Here is a 24,636-nt window from a genome sequence, read left to right on the forward strand (position 1 = left end):
ACACAGTGATGTTTAGGTTGGACTTTAATAAAATTTTTGAGAGCAGGCTTGCCCTTCCTGAAGTGATTCCATATTATGTAAAACTGTGGTGTTTCAGATTGTGCTTTGCCATAAGAAAGAGACTCTCCTTTACTAGTTTCTGTTGACTCCATTTAAGGATGAGAATGACAATGTATCTTGGTGGACGTTTGACTGGTGCCATCTTCTTAACACCACACAGGTGGCACAGACTGATAACTGGCATATTCCAGGGAGCAGAAGAGGTGCCACCCTTTATATTTATGGGGGTGAACTGAGATTGTGGGAGCACATGAGCACATTAAAATCGCGTCAAATGAAACAGCGCCAAGAACTTATTGGGCATATCAAACTAGGGAAAGGGTGCAGCTCTCTCACCTGGACCCCATAAAGAAGAAAACCTCTTACAGTGTGATGATGATAGCTCTTCCTACCTGCTATCTGACCACCTGGTGACTGTGGCAAAGGACCCACAGGCAAAAGGTTTCTGACTGTCCCAGGGACTTCAGTTTGGCTTGGTCTCTGCTGTTGACAGGGCCTATTTGAAGTCTCCTGTCCACTGTGTCAGGACATTCTATTCATTTGGCCACCCAAACAAGGTCCTGAACTTAGTTCCTACAACTCATCTCTGCAGATGGACTTAATGCTGCAGTTCTGTGCAAACTTGTGATCCAGAATTAGCCAGTTCTGTGTTAGCAACTCCAGCAGACTTCCCACTCTGCCATGTATATTTAACTCTTTGCAGTCATTTTGTAATATAGACATACATATCCATATCTATGTCTCTGTGTGTGTGTGTGCACACGCGTGCACACGTTTGCATGTGCATGCGTGCGTGCGTGTGTGTGTGTGTGTGTGTGTGTGTGTGTGTGTGTGTATGTGTTGACTAAATTAGCCCAGTCAGTCAACAGGGTCTTGAGGGAGAGAGTGAGGATTAAAGAAATAAAAGACAATTAGACAGCATTATAACATGACTCCAGCCAGTGCTGAAGTGAGTTTATTCTTCTCTAGTCTACTTTTATACCATTCTAGGTATATGCAAAGAATAAGACCAGTTCTAGGTCAAAGACAAAGTAGTCAAGGAGCAAACAACGCATCAACAAAGGCCCTATGATTACTGTATTTGGGGACTTAACAAGTTGATCAAGACACAAAGAACACATTCCTCAGCTGTTTTCATCTAGAGCCTACTTCCTTGTCCTAGCCCAAAGTCAAATCCTTGCCACATTCCTAGAAGTGGCCTTAAGAGCTCCCCACAGTGCATCTATTTATTGCATACTGTGTGGCTTGTGATCTGGGAGTTAACATTAACATTTAATCTCAGCAGAGTCAGCAGTAGGGAAGCAGAGTCAGGCATAACTCTAGGAGGTGGAGATTAGCCTGATTTATATAGTGAGTTCTAGACTAGCCAGGGCTAAATAGTGACACCTTGCCTCAAAACAAAGAAAGTGGAATAAAGAAAATTGTGTTTTCCTTGGCCTGACTGGAAGTTGCTAGCTACCAGATCACTTAAGCAATGAAAGTGGGATTACTTGGCAAATGAATGAATTTGGCTGCCAATGAAATTACCCACTTAGTGAACTGATCATTACTCAATAAACTGTGCCGCTGTAGAAAGACACAAATATGTTATTGACACTTCTGACACTGCACTCATGACAAGACTGTAAATTTTATACCTTATTCATACCTTTACTGTGGGCTGGAGAGATGGCTCATAGATTAAGAGCACTGACTGCTGTTGCAAAGGTCCTGAGTTCAATTCCCAGCAACCACGTGGTGGCTCACAACCTTCTTTAATGGGATCCTATGTCCTCTTCTGCTCTCTCTGAAGATAGCTACATTGTACTTACATACATAAAACAAACACATTCTTTTTTAAAAAGTTGTTAGCTACCAGATCACTTAAGCAATGAAACAATGTAATCAAAAGACTGGGTGCTCACAAGAGTTCTCTGTTGCTCTCCATGATTTGGTCCCAGCCTCACAACTATAGTCTCCTCTCCTCCATCACGGGACATAACTGCCTAGGAATGAACCTCCCTAGTGACCCCGGACTCTACTTCTTAGCTCCCTGGAACCATCTGCTGATCATCAAGATTTTGTGAAATGATTGTACCCAATTAACTATCCATCTTTATGCTAACTGAAGGGTGGAAATGAGAAAGTGATTTAAATGTCACAAGGATGAAGTCACAGAATTCCTTAGCCCAGGGGAAAGCATGAGACACAGGCTCCAGTCTCTGTGGAGTTCCTGTGTCATGCAGATACCAACACACGCCAGGGAAAGCCTTTTCCTGCTGTCTGACTTCTCCCCTGCAGCTGAGTGTGATGGAAGACAGCCAGTGAGCATCCTGCACTGGTGGCTGCAGGCTCCCTCTTGTTCTTAATAGTGTAAAAGGAAAACAACAGTAACAACAACAATTGTAGCTCCCTCACATCCCATTTCAGGAGTACTTACTCTCAGCCACTGGGGGTTATATTTCTTCCCAGGTGGCTATCTTCATTTTGGTTCCAATAAACCCTTGTTCTGACACTTGATAGACCTCAATTTGACTTTTAGATTGATTAGTATATAGGTTGACAACCGAGATTTGTGTGCACTTAAATCATGTATTTCGGGGCTGGAGAGATGACTCAGCATTTAAGAGCATTGATTGCTCTGCCAAAAGTCAAATCCCAACAATCACATGGTGACTCACAACCATCTGTAATGGGATCTGATGCCCTCTTCTGGTGTGTCTGAAGACAGCAATAATGTACTCACATAGATTAAATAAATAAATTTAAAAAATCATGTATTTCAAACAATTTTCTTCAGTTACTTACAGATTTTATTTTATTGAATTCTCCCAATTTTTTTCCCTTGCAGTTCTGACTTTTTTCTTTTTAATTTTTTAATATTACACCACACACACACACATTCTGAGATAAGGTCTTGCTATGTAGATTAGATTGGCCTTGTTCTGATCCTCTTATTTTAGGTTTCTGAGCCCTGAGGTTACAGGCATTTGTCCCTATAAACAGATTAACCTTTCTTTACTTCTCCTCTCCCCCCTTCTCTCTCTGGTATAATGTGTATGTTTTGCTGGGAATCTAACCCAGAACGTCATCACACTCTATTTTACCTCATATTGTGGTAAATACTTATTGTGAATAGGTTTTCTGAAATTTAGATGCCATTGTACTGGCGAGATAAAAATTTATCTTGATTAAAATAAAAAAATACACTGTTGGATTTCATTTTTAATGTTATTTTAGGAAATTATATGGGGCTAGACAGTGGTGGCACACATCTTTAACCCCAACACTTGCGAGGCAGAGGCAGATGGATTTCTGAGCTTAAGGATAGCCTAGTCTACAGAATGAGTTCCAGGACAACCAGGGCTACACACAGAGAAGCTATATCTCAACAAAACAAAACAAAAACAACAATAAAACAAAAATCCAAAATAAGAAACAAAAACAATTATGTTTCTATATTTACGAATGAGGATTTTTTTTGCGAACCTAGTCATTGGATGAGAACTTTATTAAAAAGACAGGGATAATAACTTTGGGGCGGTGCCTTTCTGCACCAGAGGGAATCCCCAGGGAAAACCAACAGCTGAAAACTTTCTTCTAGTAACACTTAGCACTTGGAGGAATAACTCTCTCTCATTCTCAACGCTGCCCTTGATAACCCACTGTCTCCCATATCAAGGAAAGCTGGTAGGCTTCAAGTGTAGCAGGCAGGTCAGGAGAGGGACTGAGGAAGACCATGAGCTCTGGTTTGAATATCTTGAGGTGGGAGTGTTTGAGGAACTGGCAGAAGGTCATCAGCAGACAGCTGGACAGATAGATCCGAAGCTCTGAGGCAGCAGTTCTCAACCTCCCTAATGCTGTGGCCCTTTAATACAGTTCTTCATGCCATGGTGGTCTCAACCATAAAATTGTTTTCGTTACCACATCATAACTGTAATTTTGCTACTGGTATGAATCATAATGTAAATATCCAATATGCAAGATATCTGATATGGGACCCCTGTAATCCCCAAAGGGGTCGAGACTCGCAGGTTGAGAATTGTTGTTGCTCTAGAGAGAGGTCAGGGACAGAAATATAGATCTAGCAAACAAAACAAGAACAAAACAAACAAAACCCCACGGTGGTGCGCTGGCAGCCAGGAGAATCAACGGGAGTTGGAATCAAGAGAAAATAATGTCTGGGGTAACCAGCAGGCAGCTCCTCCAAGAAGAACAGATAGGTAGGAACAAACAAGAACCTGCAAGTTCAGGAATTTCCAGTCTGGCCAGAGCTTGGTCAGGGTGGGGGAGGGCGCTGGTCACCACCCCAGATGGACGAACTCCAGGGACTGATTCAAGGCACAGTGAGAATACTGACCGCGGGTAAGAAGCATGAAGGCCCAGGAATGCGGTGCTGTTCACAAGGGATGTCTTTGGCCTTCTTTGCACCCCATTTCTTGTGCTTTCCTCTATCTGTCTGATCCCTTTGCGTCCACTAGAGGGCGACATCTCACAGCCTCGGTTCCCGCAGCCACGAAGAGTCAGTTAGCTGCCCTCTTGTGGGGATCAAGGAGATACTGAGTTTCTGGGGTGCCTTCCCTCCCTGGACTCTCCTGTTGTTATAGCGACCTGTGTGGTGGGAGATTTTGTGTTTAGGAAAGAGGGGAGAAACTGCTTCTCTACCCTGCCTTCTAAATTGAGAAACAGTACAGGTAATTATTTCTGCCTGACAGGAAGATGGGACCTTCTCCGTGCCTGTGATTGGACAATCAATTTCCTGGGCTCTTCCAGGGCTTTGGGCCACAGAACTCAAGAGATAGGAGTTAAGTGATCTGTATCCAGAATATCTTACAATGCTCTACTCTATTTTTAGGCAAGATTTCTCTTTGTAGCTGTGGGCAGCCTGGAACTGACTGAAAATCAGGCTGACCTTGAACTCACAGAGATCAATCTGCCTCTGATTGCCACCCTCCCCTTTAATAGACTCTCAAATATTCTAGGCCTGGCTTCGAACTCACTATGACCTTGAACTTCTGATCCTCCTGTCTCTACCTCTCAAGTGTTGGAACTACGGGTGCTGGCCATTGGCAGTTTATACCATGCTAGAGATGTAACTTTGTACAAGCCGGGAAGGCGCTCTACCAGCTTAGCTACAGCCCCACTCGGTGACCAGGACATTCCTGAAAGGAGTTCACCATTATGCCGAGTCTCAGAAGCCCAACTCCTTCCCATGAGTTGCTCCATGCTACCTCACCAGGGTATGTGTAGGCCAGGTAATTTGTGAAAAGGGCCCTTGTGACCAGAGTCACGGCAGAAGTATCTGAGTAGTCAGGATCATTTCTGAATGCACAGTCAGGGCCAGGGGAGCTGAATTTTCTCAAGGGAGTGGAACAGAAGCAGAAGAATCTGGTTGGGAAGTAGTATGTGAGGAAACTTCTAGAACAATGTTCCAGAAAGCTCAGTGTATAAACTGATGGCATGACCGTGTACGGTTAAGTGGAAATGTTTTTATGTAGCTATGAGAAAGAACAACCAGGGGCATCTGGGAGAGTCCAGACAGAGAAAGAACTGGACAGTAGGCTGGAGCTGGCTACGGGAGAAGCAGGAGTTAGGCCGACAGACAGTAAGAGAGGACTGTCAGGGCAGTCAGCTGAAGCTCTGGGCTAGATGGATATGGCTGAAGACTGTGTTGTTGGCATTAGGAACAGCGGAGACAAGCGTGCTTCACAAAAGGAAAACTACGAAGGCCCACCTGAACAAGTCCAAGCTGAACTACCAGTCATTGAATGGCTATGGGGGCGTGGGGGGAGGGTATGTGATATCCAGAGTCCAGATGGCAAGGGTCACTGTTGAGTTAAGAGATCCCAGATACAGAACAGTGTCCTTTGTCCTTCTCTCTGCACTGCTGCACCGTCATCCAGGGCCCAGTTACCTGGATATAGTTTTGGGAAGGATGTGTGTACGGGGAGGTTGCTGAGTCACCATCACTCAGCCTGGCTGGTGTTAAAGTCAAGTCTCTGGCACGCTCTCCTCTGCTGTGCTCTGAGCTTCAGGTCACCGCAGCCAAGAAGATAGCGTTGGGTCAGGTCATCTTTAGGGCTCGGCCAGCATGGTGGGTACTCGGCATGGGATAAGGTCGTAGTTCCTCCGTTTTGGGTTAATGTTTAGCTATTGTACCGTAGATAAAAGAAAAATGCATTCTAAAATAGTGTCTTGTGTATCCCCTGCATTGCAATTTAGGGCACTGGGTGCCTATCACTTCCTGGTAGAAGTCAAGCCAGCTGCAGGTGCTCTCTAGAAAAGTCATTGCCTCGTTGAGCTGGATGGCAGCTGACTGACATTTGGAGCAGGAAGGCCTCCCCCAAGAGTAGCATAAAGCATCCCTGGGGCTTTGGGCTTGTAGGGAGAGCCAGGGGACATATGAGCTTACTGCTGCTCTGCTTAGACAGTGAGGAGGGGCCAGGCGGTGGTGGTGCACGCCTTTAATCCCAGCACTTGGGAGGTAGAGGCAGGTGGATTTCTGAATTCGAAGCCAGCCTGGTCTATAAAGTGAGTCCCAGGTCAGCCAGGGCTACACAGAGAAACCCTGTCTCAAAAAAACAAAAAACAAACAAACAAACAAACAAAAGTGAGGAGGGCTTGCTTTGAAGCTAACAGAATGCAGCAAGTATGGCATTTGCTTAGCTTTGTTTTGGAAGGTAAAGTCCCATGTGTACCAGGTTGGCCTCAAATGGCTGGGGAGCCGAGGATGGCCTTGAACTTTTACTTTTACCTTCTTGCGCTTCTTCCCCTGGGTTTTATGTGATGTGGGGACCAAGTCCAAGTTTCTGCAAAGACAGGCAAACTCCCTAGTAACAGAAGCGAATGCCCAGCTTCACAGATGCTGTGATCATAAAAAGAGAAAGTAAGAGGTGTGAGAATATGTTCTACGGAGGTGTGGGGGAAGGGGACGCCTCAGCGGGCACATGTCCAGGCATCCTTTCCCCCTGAGGGACCAGACACACAAAAGTGTAGCATAGAATAGAGTTTACTCAGGGCATGGGAGGGGAGTTAAGGGGGTAGTAGAGGAAGAGAAAGGCAGAGAGAGGGAGAGAGTAGGAAGCAGAGGCCGGCCATGACCACGTGCAGAGGGGGGAGGGGAGGAGAGCCCAAGAGGGGTCAAGAGAGAAACAGAGTGTGAGAATAAGAGAGGTAAGAGAGAGAGAGGAGGGGCTGAGCAGCCCCTTTTATAGTAGGCCAGGCCTACCTGACTGTTGCCAGGTAACTGTGTGCTAGTTCAATGTTTAGTTAGTTAGTTAGTTTGTTTTGTTTTGTTTTTAAACAGAATCCCATGCAGCTCAGGCTGGCTTTAAACTGTGTAGCCAAGGATGCCCTAGAACTCCCAACCTCACAAGAGCTGGGATTACAGGTGTGTGCCACCCTGTCTGGTTTTATATGGTACTGGAGGCAGAGCCCCAAGATTCGTGCTTGCTAGACAATGACTGTCAACTGGGCTGTATCCTCAGCCCCCGTGTCTTCCTTTTTTCATTTAGGATAAATAATGTCTTCAAAGTTTCTCCATGCAGCTGCATGAATCCTCACTTCCTCCTTTTTATGCATTAGCTACACTCCACTATACAGAGATGCTACATCTCATCCATCCATGTATTACTTTATATACGTATGAGCTGTTTGCACAGAATAGTGCTGTTAGACCAGGCCTAAGGGTACAGACTTGTCATCAGGTAGTCAAGGCAGGGGGAATGTGAGTCTGAGGCTAGCCTGGGCTACATACACTGAGAGTTTATGTCAAACAAAACAAACTGACAAAGAGAAAAAGAATAGCACGCTGTGGGAGAATTCAGGTGATGTGAACATCAAAGTGAACGTCACTTTGTTTTCTCATGAGCTGAGTTGCCAAACTGTCCATTGCCTCTGACCAAAACGCCTGTGTGTTGAAGTCTTGACTGGCAGCTTAACATAATTAAGAGTTGTTTCGACTGGAGGAAGCTAGATCGTCAGAGATGCACCCTCAAAAGCGGTTTTCAGAAGCTCAGCCCTCCACATAGAGCCCATTAGGCAAGCAGCTTGCTCTTCTATAACTGTTGTTCTGTTGTGATGCCTCCTCGCAGACCCCAAAGCAATGGAATGAAATCTCTAAAATGGTGATCGCAGCAAGACCCTTTCTCTTTCTCAGTAGATTTGCCTCCGGCACTTGTTACAGTAACAGCAAGCTGACTGATGCCTGGAGGCATATGGAAGGGTGAGCCCTTTACGCACAAAGGCACACTTTCCGGGCAGGAGATATCTACGCCCAGCAATTGTGCGAGAAGTCAAGTTGTGTGTGTGTGTGTGTGTGTGTGTTCTATCTGCAGATTCAAGAGTCTCAGGTAGGAGGTGGTAGTGAGGCAATCCCCAGAGCAAAAGAAGGTAGAGCAAAGGGGAAGCCGGGAGGAGCCAGGGCATGGTTCGATCCCGGGCAAAGACAGTAGTGATTATTTTAAAAATACACGCAGCAGACATATGAGAAGCATATGTTCCAGTTTTTGAGTGGTTTAATATCTATCTTCTCCGGTGCCTTCCCCATTTTACGTTCATACTAACAGTGTTTGAGGGTTCAAGTTTCTCTACATTGTCACAAACATTCATTTTGATTTGTACTTACTCAGTGACTGTTAGGGACATAAGGGAAATCATTTTGTGTGACTTGGCGTAATGTAATGCCTGTGAGGTAAAAGCCTGCCACTAGGCAGCTCTGCTAAGAGCTGCGACTCAGAGACATACTCAGATGTGGTAGCCTCAGAAGGCCTTGGTATGCTAATGAAGTAACCCCAAGATGGCAAGGCTGTGTTAGTGAGCTAGCCCCAAGTGTCCTGATAGTGCAAAGCTACTGGTGTGGTGTATTCACCAGAGAAGTCTGCTCAGACATGGGCTTAAGTCAATAGAAAGTCTTCATTAGCTGGCCAGTGTAGGCCGGAGCCTTTCTCAGGGTGAGATTTTAAGTACAAAACCCATGTCTGTAGTAAGGATTCTGGAATTTTGGTTTCTTTAAACAAATGTAAAAATAGTATAGGAATATGTTTTTCTTTTAATCCCAGGTGTGGGGATGTGGGGCTGCTTCAGATTGTCCGCAATAACTGACTGTGATTTCCTTCATGTTCTAGCAGGGGTGTGATTTTGCCAACTTCAGATAGTTTCTGTGATTGTGATTTGTTGGTAGTTTGTTAAATAGTCATGAGAAAAAGAAAGAACAGCAATAAGAAGAAAACAGATATCCCAACTGCAAAGATCAAACTTCTCCCAAGGAACAAGGAATCATTGGTCAGTAGTCTAAGGAGAAGGTCCCCCTTTCTGCCCCCTGACTTTATTCAGGGGTCTGTTTTCTTTCTTCTAGGCCCTTTTTTCTCTCTTATCTAGTGTTAGGAGGTTGAAAGGGTGGAAGAAAAAGAGTGGAGAAGGATGAAAGAAAGAAGAACCAACAAAGTAACAAAAGATAATCTACCCATGTTCTGGGTTGACATACTTCAGTTAACAAGAACAATTAGTCAGAAGAACTATAGAAGCAAAAGAGCAAGGTTAGTACATTTTGATGCTTTCTCAGAACTATGGACGTTAATGGATTAGGCCTTTATTTTAGTTTTGGTGGGTGGTGCTGTCTATCTACTGTGTTTAAAAGCCTGATTGCTATTTCCAACATGGAGTAGGTTGTGCTAAGGTCCTAGGGCCTTACTAAGGACTGGGGCCCTGTTATACTATCACCCAATGAAATGATGCAAACATTGGAACTTTGGAAATGGTCTCTAGGATCTTACTGCTATGCTCCTGAAAATGACTTCTCTAACCTCTGTATTGATAGCATTGTCAAGAGGACTTGAGATTGGTCTCTCTGTGTGGCCCTGGCTTCAGTGGCTGCTGAACTTTTGGCACTGTCACTGCCTCCCACATGCCTGCCTGTCAGCTCTAGTTGCTGGCTAATACTCTGAAAGACCTTCTGGAGCGCTACCACTGCCACCTTCTTGACCTCTCATAGCCAAAGGACTTCACGGTGGGTGTGGGTTGAGCCTGTAAGCTTTGGGAGTGCCCTCAACTGAAGAATACTCTCCAGGGAACTTGTAGCAGCATTTTTTTTTTTTGTCCAACTAACTGTTCTCTGCTTGGTGAGGTGTCTGTTTAACTTTCACATTAGCATGATATTATAAGGAAAGCATATGTGAAAAAGCCAAGCATATTTAAAGACAAATCTTGGGTGGGTTTCCCAATTGCCAAGCATCCACAGGCTGTGCTTCAACATTTGGTCTAGTTGGCAGGATCCCATGGGATGTGTGACCAGCTGGCTAAATGATCTTTCAACTGGGTAGAGAAGTAATTTAAGGAAATCCCTCTAAAACTCTTGGAGTCTAATAGGAACTTGGTATACCCATAAAAAGAAAGTTCAGATTTTGTCAGAATGGCCACCCAAATTACTAGAATTTTCAAAAATGCTTCAGAGAATATTTAAAAAGAATCCCGAAGAAGATGATTATCCAAAAGACTGATAGAAGAATACTGATAGACTATTCAAAAAGAAATGATCCAGTGAAACTTATATAGTATATACAGGTTGTGATAAAAAAAACAAAAAACAAAAAGTTCAAAGGTCAGTGAATCCAGGGCTCCATACAGAGGTTAACTTCAAGTTCTCTTTCCTATGGGTGTCAACACAGGGTTTTAACTTTGTACTATCAGTGCTCACAGCTTGGGGATTATGATGGCTAGCCTTGATGATGCCAATTTGAATACGTTTGGAATGAACTAAAACTCAAGCAACTGGACCAACCCTAAATCTGGATCCTTTGAGGTGGAAAGAACCACCTTAAATCTGGGCCACACCTTCTGTGGCAGCCCGATATACAGGGCATGGAGGAAGGATGCTCTCGTTCTTCACCTGCGTGGTCTTGTTCTCGACTGCAAATCCATCACTCCACTGGTATTAGAGTTTACTTCTTCAAGATTTTGGTATAGAGCCACTGAGATATCCAGCCTCATGGACTGAACAACTACTGGATTCTTAGAATTTTCAAAGATAGACAGCCATTATTAGATTAACTGGACCACAACCTGTAAGCCACTCTAAAAAAATACTATATCTATGTCTAGGAGACATATGTTATCCTTGGGACAGACGTGAAAGGAAGGACACTCAAGAGGCATGACAGTGAAGGTTCTTGTGATGGTTTGTGTGTGCTTGGCCCAGGGAGTGGCACTATTAGCAGGTGTGGCCTTCTCGGAGTAGGTGTGTCACTGTGGGCATGGACTTTAAAACCCTCGTCTGAGCTGCCTGGAAGTCAGTCTTCTCCTAGCTGCTTTCAGATGAAGATGTAAAACTTCTCAGCTCCACCTGTACCATGCCTGCCTGGATGTTGCCGTGCATGGACTGAACCTCTGACCCTGTAAGCCAGCCCCAATTAAATGTTGACCTTGTAAGAGTTGCCTTGGTCATGGTGTCTGTTCACAGCAGTAAAACCCTAACTAAGACAGTCCTGGTATTGACACATTCCTGAGATCCAAGTTGTCCATATGGCTAGCTTGAGCCAGCAGAGCCTGACAGAAAACTCTAAGGTACCTTTCTGTCTACTTTTGGAGTTAACATCTTTACCCAAAATTCCAGTAAGTTCTTATTACCTTTCAGTAACAGTATTAGCGAAGGTTCTATTATTGTATTTTTTCCTTTTTTTTTCTTTTCTACATTCTTTGTTTATATTACAAATGATTTCCCCTTTCCCGGTTTCTCCCCCCCCCCCATTATTGTATTTTTAAAGCAAAATGATTAGGAATAAAAAAGCTAGACACAATATCCTGAAATAAATATTATTTATAGATCAAAGACATTTAGACTTGTTAAATATAATTTAATCTTAATTATATATATATATATATATATATACACACATACAAACATAGAAAATACATAATATCCTCTGAATCTTTTGTTTGTTTGTTTGTTTGGTTTTTGGTTTTTGGTTTTTTTCGAGACAGGGTTTCTCTGTGTAGCCCTGTCCTGGAACTCACTTTGTAGACCAGGCTGGCCTTGAACTCAGAAATCCGCCTGCCTCTGCCTCCTAAGGGCTGGGATTAAAGGTGTGAGCCGCCCCTTTGAATCTTTTATCTTCCTAGTTTTACTACCAATCCCTCTTTTCCCCAGTGGAACTAATGAAAGCTGTCCAGAGAGTAAGGGATGTGAGCACACTGACGAAATGCTTGCTTTGTTTCATACACTATCCAAACTACTTTGGATTATTTGTTAATTCTTCAAGGATCTCTACAAGCTAGATATCACTAATTGATGGGTGAATAAAATGAAGCTCAATCATTCGTACCACTTGGAGGCCATAGATCTGGGATTTGAAGTTAGTGATCTCATCCTAAAAATATGTGCTCTGTCAACTTATGCTTTAGTTAGCACACACTGAGACAGGTTTACTTACCACCTGGGGAAGTCTGGACCATCTTCAGGAAGTCTACCAGAAAGCGAGGATTCTAATACAGTCAATTGTATAAAGCCTAATACAAAGAGAATCCAGCAGGATTGGTGAAGAAGATAAAGGACCGAGCTTGTTCCTTGGCAAGAAGGAAGTGGCTAAGAGCACAGGTTCTACCTGTAACATGAAGGGAGAAGGAAGATGTCAGAGGCAGGAGGGTACAGTGGGGGTTGGAGGACGGGGAGAAGATTCGAGAAGAAAGGATGATGCTTGACTGTCCTCATGCCGATACAGAGTGCTCCCAGAGTGCTCCCAGAGTGCTCACCCAGCCATCATTCCACGATGCTGCTGTGGAACTGGGCAACAGAAATTCCTTCTTTCCCTCTCTCCCTCCTTCCCTTCTTCTTTTTCCCTCTCGCATTCTCATTGGTTCCTCTCTTCCCTCCCTCTGATCTGCAGTGCTGGGGATGGAACTAGCACATCTGAATAAACACCCTGTCACTGAGCCACACCCCACATGTCAGTAGAAATTCCGACCCCTTCTTTCCAGGACCTTCCCTGAGTTCTCCTGACCGGTGGCTCCAGTAGACAGTCTGTGCTGAGACTTGAGGAGGACTGCTTGCTCGATCAGCTCCTTCTAGACCACACCCTCAATCTTTGCCCTTCGGCTTGGACTCCCTCCAGCACTGTAATCATTAACGCCTTCGGAAAACCCACGGCCAGTAGGTACCAGAGCCTGTGCCTGTCTCCGACCAGAGGCAGTATCTGCTGAAGTCTTGAGATGGAGAGAAGTGAGGAGAAAGATGGCAGCGACAAGCCCGCGGGGCAAGAGCAAGGCAGTGGGGCAGCGGAGCTGATGCTGAAGAGGGAGATTGGTCTGTGGAGCGCAGTGTCCATGACCGCTGGCTGTATGATTGGTTCTGGCATCTTTATGTCACCACAGGGGGTCTTGGTTTACATAGGCAGTCCTGGAGCCAGTCTTATTGTCTGGGCAACCTGTGGCATCCTGGCCCTGCTGGGTGCCCTGTGCTATGCTGAACTGGGCAGCCTGGTTCCAGAATCTGGGGGAGACTATGCCTACATTTTGCGAACCTTTGGCTCTCTGCCTGCCTTCCTGGTCATCTACATATTCGTCCTTGTAGGCAGACCAGCCGCCATCACTGCCGTCTCTCTGAGTTTCGCTGAGTACGCACTGGCTCCGTTTTACCCTGGCTGCTCCTCCCTCCCTCAGGTCATAGTCAAGATTGTGGCTTCTTCTTGCATCCTACTGCTGCTTCTGATCAACTTCTGGAGCTCCCGGATGTCCACCGTGCTGATGAACGTGTGCACGGCTGCCAAGCTCTTCTCCCTGCTGGTCATCGTAGTGGGTGGGGCCGTGGTGCTGGCGCAGGGCCATATTCCCACTGAATCCCTATTCTTTGCCTTCCACAACACAACACAGCAGGCAGGGCGCATCGGCATGGCTTTCTACCAGGGCCTGTGGTCCTTCGATGGCTGGAATAATATCAACACGGTGATAGAGGAGCTCACGAACCCAAAGGTGAGTTGAGTGCGCTTTTCCATGAGTGAGCCTCTGAACAACTGCAGCCTCAGGAGTTGGTGTTCTAACTGCTCAAATGACTGAATCGGGAGCAGGCCAACTGCAATCAAGGCTCTCTTGCTGTACTCATGGGACTTGCATGGCAGCCCATCTGCCTTGATTTTTATAGGATTTTAACTATGGCTTCTTAAGAAAGCAGAGTACTTCATAGCATCATACCCATGGTCTCATCTTTCTGCCCCTTAAGTTAACTATCAACACCCCACTTTTGCTTTTTTTATTTTTAAAGATCTGTTTAGTATATGTAAGTACACTGTTGCTGTCTTCAGACACACCAGAAGAGGACACCAGACCCCATTACAGATGGTTGTGAGCCACTATGTAATTGCTGGGATTTGAACTCAGGACCTCTGGAAGAGCAGTCAGTGCTTTTAACCACTAAGCCATCTCTCCAGTCCCCAACTTTTGCTTCCCCCCCCCCACCCAGGGGACTATTGAAGTCTGCAAGAGGGGAATTATCTTGAATTCATACTGCTAGCATTCTTATTGATTCTGTTGTCCTCCTGGATTGTCCCCTCCAGAACATTGTAGTAGATGCTTCATAGTTTCTGAAGCCTTGGAGGCACTTTGGCACAGGGAACAAAGCAATCACGCCTTCTCGCCCTGCCTGTGAGCCTGGCCCGGATAACTAGTGTGCTAGCCGGTCCTCAGGGCTGCCTGGGACTCAGCTGTGGCATTTGGGTCTTCAGTGATTAACATGCTGATCTTGGCCATAAACGTATTTTCTGAGATGCTGTTTGTTTTCTTCTTCCCTTGCAGGAATTTCAAATTCTCACAGAATGGAAACTGCAAGTCTTCTGCTGTCCCTGCTGGGCTGGCTTAGGGGCACTCACTCTGGCTTTCAGAGGCTTGGCAAGGGCTCACTGGAGGGGACCGATTGAGAAGAGAAGGGCGGCTTGGAGAGGGAGAAGCACAAGGGGTTGAGAGACAGATAAAGACATGAGAAAGACAGATGGAGACAGAGGAGAGAGAAACAGAGACATATGAGAGCTAGAACAAGCAAACAAAAGATAGAAACAGAGACGGGAGAGACAGAGGCAGGAAAGAGAGAAAGAATGACAGAGACAGAGAAAAAGAGTGACAGAGACAGACAGACAGACAGAGACACAGAGAGAGACAGAGAGAATGAATGCATTCTGGGAGTTCCAGAAACTCATGCTTATTTTTATTATTGTTGTTTTTCCTTTGAGATAAGAGTCTTATTGTAGCTAGGAAGTGGTGGTGCACGCTAGCACTTGGGAGGCAGAGGCAGGCAGGCAGATTTCTGAGTTCGAGACCAGCCCGGTCTACAGAGTGAGTTCCAGGACAGCTAGGGCTACACAGAGAAACCCTGTCTTGAAAATCCACACACACACACAAAAGTCTCATTGTAGACCAGGTGGGCCTTGAATGTGTTCTGTGGCTAAGAATGCCCTTAAACTTCTGATCCTCCTGTCTTTACCTTCTGAATGGTGAAATTACAGGAGTATATCACCATCCCAGAGCTCCAAGATTTCACTGGTACATTCTTGGCAGACGGCTTGGGAAAATCGCGAGGACATGGGTAGCCTGTGCTTAAGGTTGTCTCATGGCAGTAGAGCCCCCTTACTCAAGCTAGACCATGGGTTTTTCCACTAGGTCAAGGAAAGAGTAGGATCCCTCAAGCTGAAGACCAGCTCCTGGGGTTGCAGAGGTTATCGGCAAAGCTTTTCTAGTAAGGATCCAAGAGTTGGGATTAAATTCAGGCCCCGTATTCATTAGTTCCTGTTGCAACTACTCAGTTCTGTTGTGTCAGCAGGAAAACTGCTGTAGGTAAATCCAGGAACACAGTTGTGTTTCAGTAAAAGTTTATTGTCCATATCAGCCACACGGTCCATGGTCTGATGATCTCTGCTAGAGCTGGGATTTTCTTGATATGGGTTTCAAAGGAAAACCTAAGCCAGTCGCCAAAATGCCAGTATTTAAAATTCTGGCATAACTTGCTCTGAAGGGTAGAGAAAGGGTTTATTTTTTCCTCATTTTCCTCACTTGTACCAAAGAAAGTACAGAAACTTTACCAAGCCAGGGTTACCCTTATTATGTAGACTCCTTAGGGTTTGAATGAAGAATTCAGGGCCCTCAGAACAAAATCAGAAAATCTCACTCTTCGTGTGCTATCGTGGTGAGAAACATGTCTGTGAGCCAAGCCAGGGGTCTCCTATTGTCACGGCTCATTACCCGGGAAAGAGGTTAAATTTAAAAGCGCTTCTTGCCCCGACTACCTGTGAGGTCGGGTCATGCATACTGGGCGCTCGCTGTGCCGAGGACAGCCCGATAAAGCCCGTGAGAACGAGAACACCTTGGCTCCAGGTAGACTTGTGTGAGCCCAGGCGAGCCTCATCCCACGCCCTGGGTGGTAAAGCAGTAGCTGCTCTACCCATTCCGAGGTCAAGGCAACTTTCCTTTGAACTCGGAGTCCCAGGGTTTAAGGCCGGAGGGGGTCTGGGAGAACTCGCCTACAAGAGTCTGTTGCTCTCCCGTTTGCTTCATCTTCTCTAGTTTGCTCTCTTGGGAGGGCGGACCAACAAAGCAGAACGGTCAAACAAAGCCTGCTGGGAGAGGAGACCAGAGTCTAGCACGGCACTGCAGAAGCAGTATAAACATGAACTTGGAGGCCAGAAAGGACAGGCTTCCAAGTGTACCAGGGTACACAGGGAGAGGCGACGGCATCCATGCTGAGGTTGGTTGCCGAGAGCTGAGCTAGGTCAAGATGGCCGCCTTGCTCTCAGTGTCCCTCTCCACTTTGAAGATTTTCTATGAGCAGACCTCTCAGTCCTGGCAGAAAGCTCTGGAAACTGTGCCTTCTTTAAGGCCGATATGCTAAGCAGAAGTGGATGTTCCCAGGAGGGGTGAATCCTACCCACTGCAAAGCACACTAGTGAGGTCTTTAGCTTTCTTTGTTTTCTGTTTTCCTCTGTCAAAAAATTCTTCTTCACATCTTCCTAAGTCATTTCCATGCCTCAGAGAGAGAGAGACGTAGTAACGGCCCTGTTCATCCTGGAAGCTTTGGTGATGACGCCACCGTTCCCTCTGTATCTCTACTGCTGTCTGCCTAGCACCTCTTGTCGGTCCCCACACATCTGTCTTTGTGGGCCCGCGCCACTGGGATCACGACCTCATGGGAGAGGAACACGCTGCTTCCAACCCCCAGGGTCTGGCACAGTACCATGTGGATAACGCAGTTCTGAGTTTTTTTCTGAAGGCCTAGAAAGACCTCATTGACTAACCTTTGCCCTCTTCTCCCTGACCCTGCAGCAGAACCTGGTGTGGGCAGTGGCGATTGCCATCCCCCTGGTCACCATCCTGTATGTCCTGGTCAACATCAGTTACCTGCTGGTTATGTCACCCTCAGAGATCCTCTCCTCTGATGCCATAGCTGTGAGCTGGGGGTGAGTGAGTCACGTGGTGCGTCACCAGGGCCCTAGACAGGCATTAGGCATAGAGAACGGTCACGCTCTATGTGGGTTTGAACTTGCCTTGAAATGCGTTGTTTTCTCTGTTTCTGAGGACGCCTTCTGGTCCCTTTCCAAGTTACTGCTAGAGCTCTTGTTGTCGATCCCTCTGTTCTAGGGACCAAGTTCTGGGGTCCTGGGCCTGGCTGGTGCCCTTGGCTGTTGCACTTTCAACATTTGGTGCCGTCAATGGGGGCTTCTTCAGCGGCAGCCGCGTGTGCTATGCAGCTGCGAGAGAAGGTCACATGGTAAGACGTGGGAACTGGGGTCACACACAGGGGTGAGGGCTGCACAAGGGGGCCCAGACACCTTTCACTTATACCCTCTCCTACCTGAGCTTTTAGCCCAAGCCTGGACTTTCCCAATCAGATGTGACCCTCTTTTCTTATGAAGGCAAGCCATACCTTTCTAACGTATTCGTAATCTCTTCCAGGTTGTAGGGCAGTCATGAGTGATAAAGTCTATTTGTGTATAGCAAGAGTACTGAGGCCACAGGGAGGAGGGGGCCAGAGTACACAGAGCGGCCTTCCCTGGGGGCTCTTTGCCCCTGCGTTAGCGTTTACTGTAATGCTAATGTTGAATAACAAACAACCCCAAATCCCAGTGGCTTGAGGTCATCGTTTAATTGTCGGTCTTTGTGTTATCTGTAGCCTTGTTTGTTTTGGTCATTCTTAATTTGGAATGACTCTGTTCCTATTCCAAGGATCCAGGGCCAAAGCAAAGGTGGAGCATTTCGTGATTAATTCAGGAATCAGGGGTTCAAGTCGTCAGATAAAACACATGAAGACATTGAGAGCCCTTGTTTGTCACTTGTACTCGTGTTTTATTGGATGAATCAAGCGACAGAGTCTAGGCGACATCAATGGTTGAGAACTATATTCCCATCACAGGGCACAAAGAGAAGGAGACAGTATTTGGAGGATAAGAATCCTGGGTACCATAGTAAGCCAAGGAAGCCTATCCCCCTGGAAGCCACGATACTAATGACCATTAGATTGAGCACACTGGTGTCCAGAGCACGGTGAGGGACAGACTACTCCCTACGGCCTTTCTACAGCCTCTCTCTCACACACCGTGCTTTCCAGCCTCAGCTTATGTCCATGATTCATGTGCACCGACTCACGCCAGCGCCGGCCCTGATCTTCACCACAGCTGTGGCTTTACTGCTGGTCATCCCAGGAAACTTCAGCACCTTTGTGAACCTCTTGAGGTGAGGGAGACGTCACAGGCTGCTATCTGTGTCCTAGACATCTAGGTATCTTTATACAAATTTGCACATAAATATGTGTGCTGTCTTTTGGGGTGCCTATGTGCAAGTGGTGGAGTGGCATGGGAATGGGAATGTTTGGAGGATGTGATGAGAGGTCTGTGTAGCTGCTTGCTCTAATCTCAGTGGATCGGGAACCAGAGAAAGGACAGGAAGCTGGACACACACACACACACACACACACACACACACACACACCAATGCTAAGGCTGGGCTGCTGCTATCATTTTCTCTTAGTCTTCCTTTCTGCTCCTAAGATGATATTAAATGGCATGGAGGCATTGTACTGCTGGAGAGCCCTTGAATTCAGAATGATTTTTTCCCCCTGGTAGACTGGGCTAGTGCTCTGGATTCTGTCCCATATAATTCTTCAGAACTCAGTGTAAATTCACAGTAAGCTGTTTAGGCACAGTGACTGATTTCACCACAGGAAGGGGATGTTCTGACTCCTTTCAATATTTTCCTCCAGACAGAAATCACAGGCTGTTGTGATACCCATTTGTAATTTTCTAAGCTCGTTTGAAGCAGGGCTAATTCCTCAACTGCCGGATGAGCATAGTACCTGGGTACGGAGGGCGTTTTAGTAATTTCTCGGGCATTGCACGTTTTATTGCTCTGTTGTCTAATCTAGAACAAGACGTTCAGGGCTTGGTGCGACTGTTGGGAACAGCAAGTCACAAATAATGGTTGATTTTCATTTTTTCCCACCAGAAAAATGGAAATCATTATATCCTGATGACAAAATCTAATCTGCTGTGGGTCTGGGGGTGGGGGGTGTCCTCAGGTAGAGACTAGAGAATATAACCAAAATGTCTCAGTACAGAGTAAGAACCCTGGGGGTGGTCCATTCAGTTAGTACCTAATACTTTGCAGTCTTGATTGCCTCAAGGGATGGCCTGCCCTGGACCTTGCTTGCCAAGCTAGATAGAATTTGTCTGTGTATCCATGTGTATGCAGGCGTGTGCATGTTGTGTGTGTGTGTGTGTGTATGTGTGCACATGTACTCGTGCATATGTGCATGTGAAGGGCACGGGACAAAACCTGGATGTCATCTTATATGCCATTTACAGTTTTTAAAAATCAATGTCTTAGCTAGGGTTTCTGTTGCTGAAATGATATGCCATAACCAAAAGCAAGTTGGAGAAGAAAGGGTTTTATTTGGGTTACACGTCCATATTGTAGACCATCACTGAAGAAAGTTAGGAAGGAACTCAAACAGGGCAGGAACCTGGAGGCAGGGGCTGATGCAGAGGCCATGGAGGGGGGCTGCTTACTGGCTTGCTCCTCATGGCTTGCTCAGCCTGCTTTCTTATAAAACCACATAGAGAAATTTTAATCCAGCGACATGGCTGCTTTGGCAAAGGATCACATCCACAGTTCCTCTAGGTCTACAAGATCCAGCCAGAATGTAGACACACCCTGGATTACAGTATGATCTGGCTAGAATATAGATACATCCTTATCATACACTTTTAATCCCTAACAATGAAGGTAAGGTTAGTTTGTAGAAGGAAGCAGCCATGTTTAAAAATGGCGTCTAATTGAGGGACAGACAAAGTGAGGAATCAAAGAAGGATTCCGCAGAATGAGCTGGAGATAGGAGATACCCAACTTACAGGAGAACAGTACAGGAAAGAGAGGCTACGGAAGAGCAGCAAGAGGGAGAGAGGGGTGTGGTGTGTGGAATGGTATAGTAGTTTTACAGAGACTGGTTGCAGAGAGCAAGCTAGACACAAGTGAAGACAGAACAAATCAGAGAACAAGAAGGAGCCAGAAGATCAGAACATATTTCCAAAGTTAGTATGAGGCCGAGCCGAGTGATTCAGGCAGAAGCAAAATGAAGTCAGATTGAATCAGTTAGTATGGAAATTAGATTTTACAGAGACTAGAAGCTTCCAGGCCTAGGCCTAGGGATAGTTAGAACAGGAAATGCTCTGGGCTGGGCTGAAGCAGGGTATTTGCATAGCTTGGATATAGCTCTCATCTCATCTCATCATCTGAGGAAATAGAAGCAACGTTTATAGAACCAGGACCACCTGCCCAAGGGATGGTACCACCCACAATGGGCTGGGCCCTCTCCACCAGTCACTAATTAAGAAAATACCCCATAGTCAGAGCCTATGGAGACATTGTCTCAATTGAGATTTCCTCCTTTCAGCTAACTCTAGATCGTGTCAAGTTGACATAAAACTAGCTAGCACATGTAGCACCTCACAATGTTGTTCTGGCTGACCTAGAACATGCTACATAGACTAAGCTGGCCTAGAACTTATGGCAATATTTCCAATAGGAAATTTATGGGCAAATGCGAAAGTAGCCCAATAGGCTAGGCTGGCTAGCCAGTGAGCCCCAGGTATTCGTTTATCTCTGCCTTACAGTGCTGGGATTCCATACCCATAGCACCACACCTGGCTCTCCCACATGGGTTCTGGGGAATGAACTCAGGTCTTTGTGCTTGCGCAGCAAGCTCCTCCTTACTGACTGAGCTGTTTCACCAGAGCCTCACATGGAATTTCAGAACAGTGGCAACCACTCAAACTATAGACCTTGGAAAGAACAGAGGCAAGAGCTTATTGGGTGTTTAGCAGCCTATGTGTAATGTCACCAACCATAAGGAAGGTAGGGTTGGGAGAAGAGCTCTATTTCCAGTGAGATGCCCCTCCAATGACCACAGGCCTCCTCGAGAGTCCACCATGCTCTCCTTTTCAAAAGATTTTATTTTAAAAATTAATATACTGTTTGACAGTTCACACTTGATTTTAGTTTGAAAGGCAGTTGTTCTTTGATGATCTCATATATATATGATATATAGTATAATACATAATATATAAAATACAATTCATAATATTATATGATATTATATATTATATTATGTATAGTATATGGTGTATGGTATATTGCAATAGCATATAGTATATAGCGTATGGTGTATGGTGTATGGTATATGGTATATAGTATATAGTATATAGTATATAGTATATAGTATATAGTATATAGTATATAGTATATAGTATATAGTATATAGTATATATTCTGGCCACACTCATCCCTCTACCCTCTCCTTTTTTTTCCTTTGGAATTATTTTATCAACTCATAAATGTACAACAGCTTCTTAACTCTACACACATACTTAAATTTTTGAAGGAAAAACATTATATCTTATTACATCATGATCCTGGCTAATAGCTTTTCAAAACTTTTGAGAAAAATCTTAAAAGAAGGTTTCACATGTCACCTGAAACTTACAAATTTAACATTATCAAAGAAGGAATGCTTCTACACTCTTACAAAGACCACTAGAAAGAAACAACAATTAAAAAGCTAAGAAACTGTCTCAAAGGCATTTTTTTTTTTTTACAATCCTTCCTCCACAGTAAGGCAATGTTATTAAATAATCCAATCCATTCACAAAATGGCTCTCTGCATCTGCTCTGATGTTTTCTGCCATATCACTGCATATTTATGCATGACTGAGATAAGAGTTTCCTTAACATTGTTTTCGATAACCCGAAGCTGTTCTGTTACCTCTGGGCTCTCAGCCTCCCCTATTTATGCAGTGAAGCCCACGGTGAGTAGGAAGCAGCTCAGTGTCGGTTCCTTCCACCACAGCCCCCACTTCCTCCACTTCCTCCAGGACATGGTTCCCTCCACCATATGGTCCTCCCATGTTCCTGCTACCACCAAAGTTTCCACTCTTCATTGGACCATAGCTAGAAGGTTGCTGGTTATAATTTCCAAAATCATTATAATTTCCACTTCCATAATTTCCTCCTCCATAGTTGTCATAACCACCTCCGTAGCCCCCACCCTCATTGCCATATCTAGGTCCTGCACCACCATATCCTCCTCTTCCTCCTCCATAACCACCTCGACCCTCTCTTATCCCATAAGCCACACTCCTTCCTTCTACCAAGTTCCTATCCTAATTTCATGTCTTTTTGTTTTGTGACTCACTGGGCCATCTTTAAGCTTTTTTTTTTTTTTAAAGATTTATTATTTATTTATTTGTTTGTTTGTTTAATTATTAATTATATGTGAGTACACTGTAGCTGTCTTTAGACACACCAGAAGAGGACGTCAGATCTTATTACAGATGGTTATGAGCCACCATGTGGTTGCTGGTATTTGAACTCAGGACCTTCAAAAGAGCAGTCAGCGCTCTCATCCACTGAGCCATCTCTCCAGCCCCTTTAAGCTTTTTTTAAAAATTTAATTAAGATTTATTGATTTTGTTTTATGTGTGTTCTGTCTGCCTGTATGTTTGTGTACCACATTCATGCCTGGTTCCCACAGAGGTCAGCAGGAGGAATCAGATCTCATGAAACTGGTGTTAAGGATGTTTGTGAGCAAGCCAGGCGGTGGTGGCACACGCCTTTAATCCCAGCACTTAGGAGGCAAAGGCAGGTAGATTTCTGAGTTCGAGGCCAGCCTGGTGTACAGAGTGAGTTCCAGGACAGCCAGGGCTACACAGAGAAACCCTGTCTCGAAACAAGCAAACAAACAAACAATAAATAAATAAAATAAAAGGATGTTTGTGAGCCACCTTATGGGTGTTGGGAACCAAACCCGAATCCTCTGTGAGAGCAGCAGGTGCTCTAACCACTGGGCAACCTTTGCAGCAGCCCTTGGCTCTCCTAGGGAAGACCCAATGCTCCTCATTGTTTTTGAGTATTTTGTCCTGAAGCAGGCCTCATCTAGCCTTTCCACTTCCTGCTGCAGCTTCCTGTCCTGGCTCACCTATGGAACCACCTTCGCCTGCCTCCTGTATTTGCGAATAAAGACAAGGAATCTTCCCCACACTTACAAGGTAACTTTCAGGGCAGTCACCTTCAAGGCCTGGACCAGTGGCTCTCAGCCTGCCTAATGCAGAGACCCTTTAATACAGCTCCTCATGCTGTGGTTGCCACCAACCATAGAATTGTTTCATCGCTGCTTCTTTTTTCTTTTTATTATTTTATTTTACATAAGTACACTGTAACTGTCTTCAGACATCCCAGAAGAGGGCATCAGATCCCTTTACAGATGGTTGTGAGCCACCAAGTGGTTGCTGGGAATTGAACTCAGGACCTCTGAAAGAGCACTCAGTGCTCTTAACCACTGAGCCATCTCTCCAGCCCTCATTGCTGCCTCATAGCTGCAGTTTTGCTAATTATAAATCATAATGTAAATACTTGAGATGCAGGATATCTGATATGTGACCCCCAAAGGGGTCAAGACCCACAGATTGAGAACCCTAAACAAGGCATATCAATGGCTGCTATTGTCATCATTTCGTAGGATAGGCTATTGCAAGTTTTGGGGGGTGGGGTGGTAAGTGGTACTGACTATTTATCTCTCTTCTGGAGGGCCGTGAAGGGGAAAGATGGAACTTGAACACAGAGGCCACACAGCACAGAGAGACCAATGCTGGGCTCTGGACTCTGCTCCTTAAAGAGCCCCCTATAGCCCAAGAGGTGGCTCCCCTGACCCAGCTTGTCATTCTAGGAAACACTGGGGCAGAGGCACTCAGGGCAGGTGGAAATAAACGAGGTAGATAGGAAGGACTGGACTCAGCGACACCCTCATCATTCCAGGTTCAGGGGTCAAATAACTTCTTTGTGCGTCTGCAGGTCCCCACCTTCATCCCTGCCATCATGCTCCTGGTGTCTCTCTACCTGGTGCTGGCGCCCATCATCGACCATCCCCAGATGGAATTCCTGTACATCTTCCTGTTCGTGCTCAGTGGCTTCCCAGTGTACTTCCTGCTCTTCCACTTCCAGTGCCAGTCCAAGTGTATACAGACGGCCACTACGCATCTCCAGCTGCTCCTGGAAGTCGCTCCCACCACTAAAGACCACTGA

General features: G+C 45.5%; 1 protein-coding gene across 2 annotated transcripts; it reads left to right on the top strand.

Moving 5' to 3' along the window:
* The first annotated feature begins 13,239 nt into the window (after nt 1–13,239).
* LOC127686728 (b(0,+)-type amino acid transporter 1-like) lies at nt 13,240–24,636 on the top strand. Of its 2 annotated transcripts, XM_052184765.1 has the most exons (6): nt 13,240–13,998; nt 17,332–17,465; nt 17,647–17,776; nt 18,614–18,738; nt 23,516–23,603; nt 24,406–24,636. In XM_052184765.1, exons 1-6 carry the CDS (start codon nt 13,240–13,242, stop codon nt 24,634–24,636), a joined length of 1,467 nt encoding a protein of 488 aa, XP_052040725.1. The 2 variants fall into 2 exon arrangements, with proteins under 2 accessions (XP_052040725.1, XP_052040726.1); XM_052184766.1 differs by lacking the exons at nt 17,332–17,465; nt 17,647–17,776; nt 18,614–18,738; nt 23,516–23,603; nt 24,406–24,636 and adding an exon at nt 14,486–14,536.

Source organism: Apodemus sylvaticus, chromosome 6 (assembly GCF_947179515.1).
Source record: "Apodemus sylvaticus chromosome 6, mApoSyl1.1, whole genome shotgun sequence".
In the NCBI taxonomy this organism is placed as follows: Eukaryota; Metazoa; Chordata; class Mammalia; order Rodentia; family Muridae; genus Apodemus; species Apodemus sylvaticus.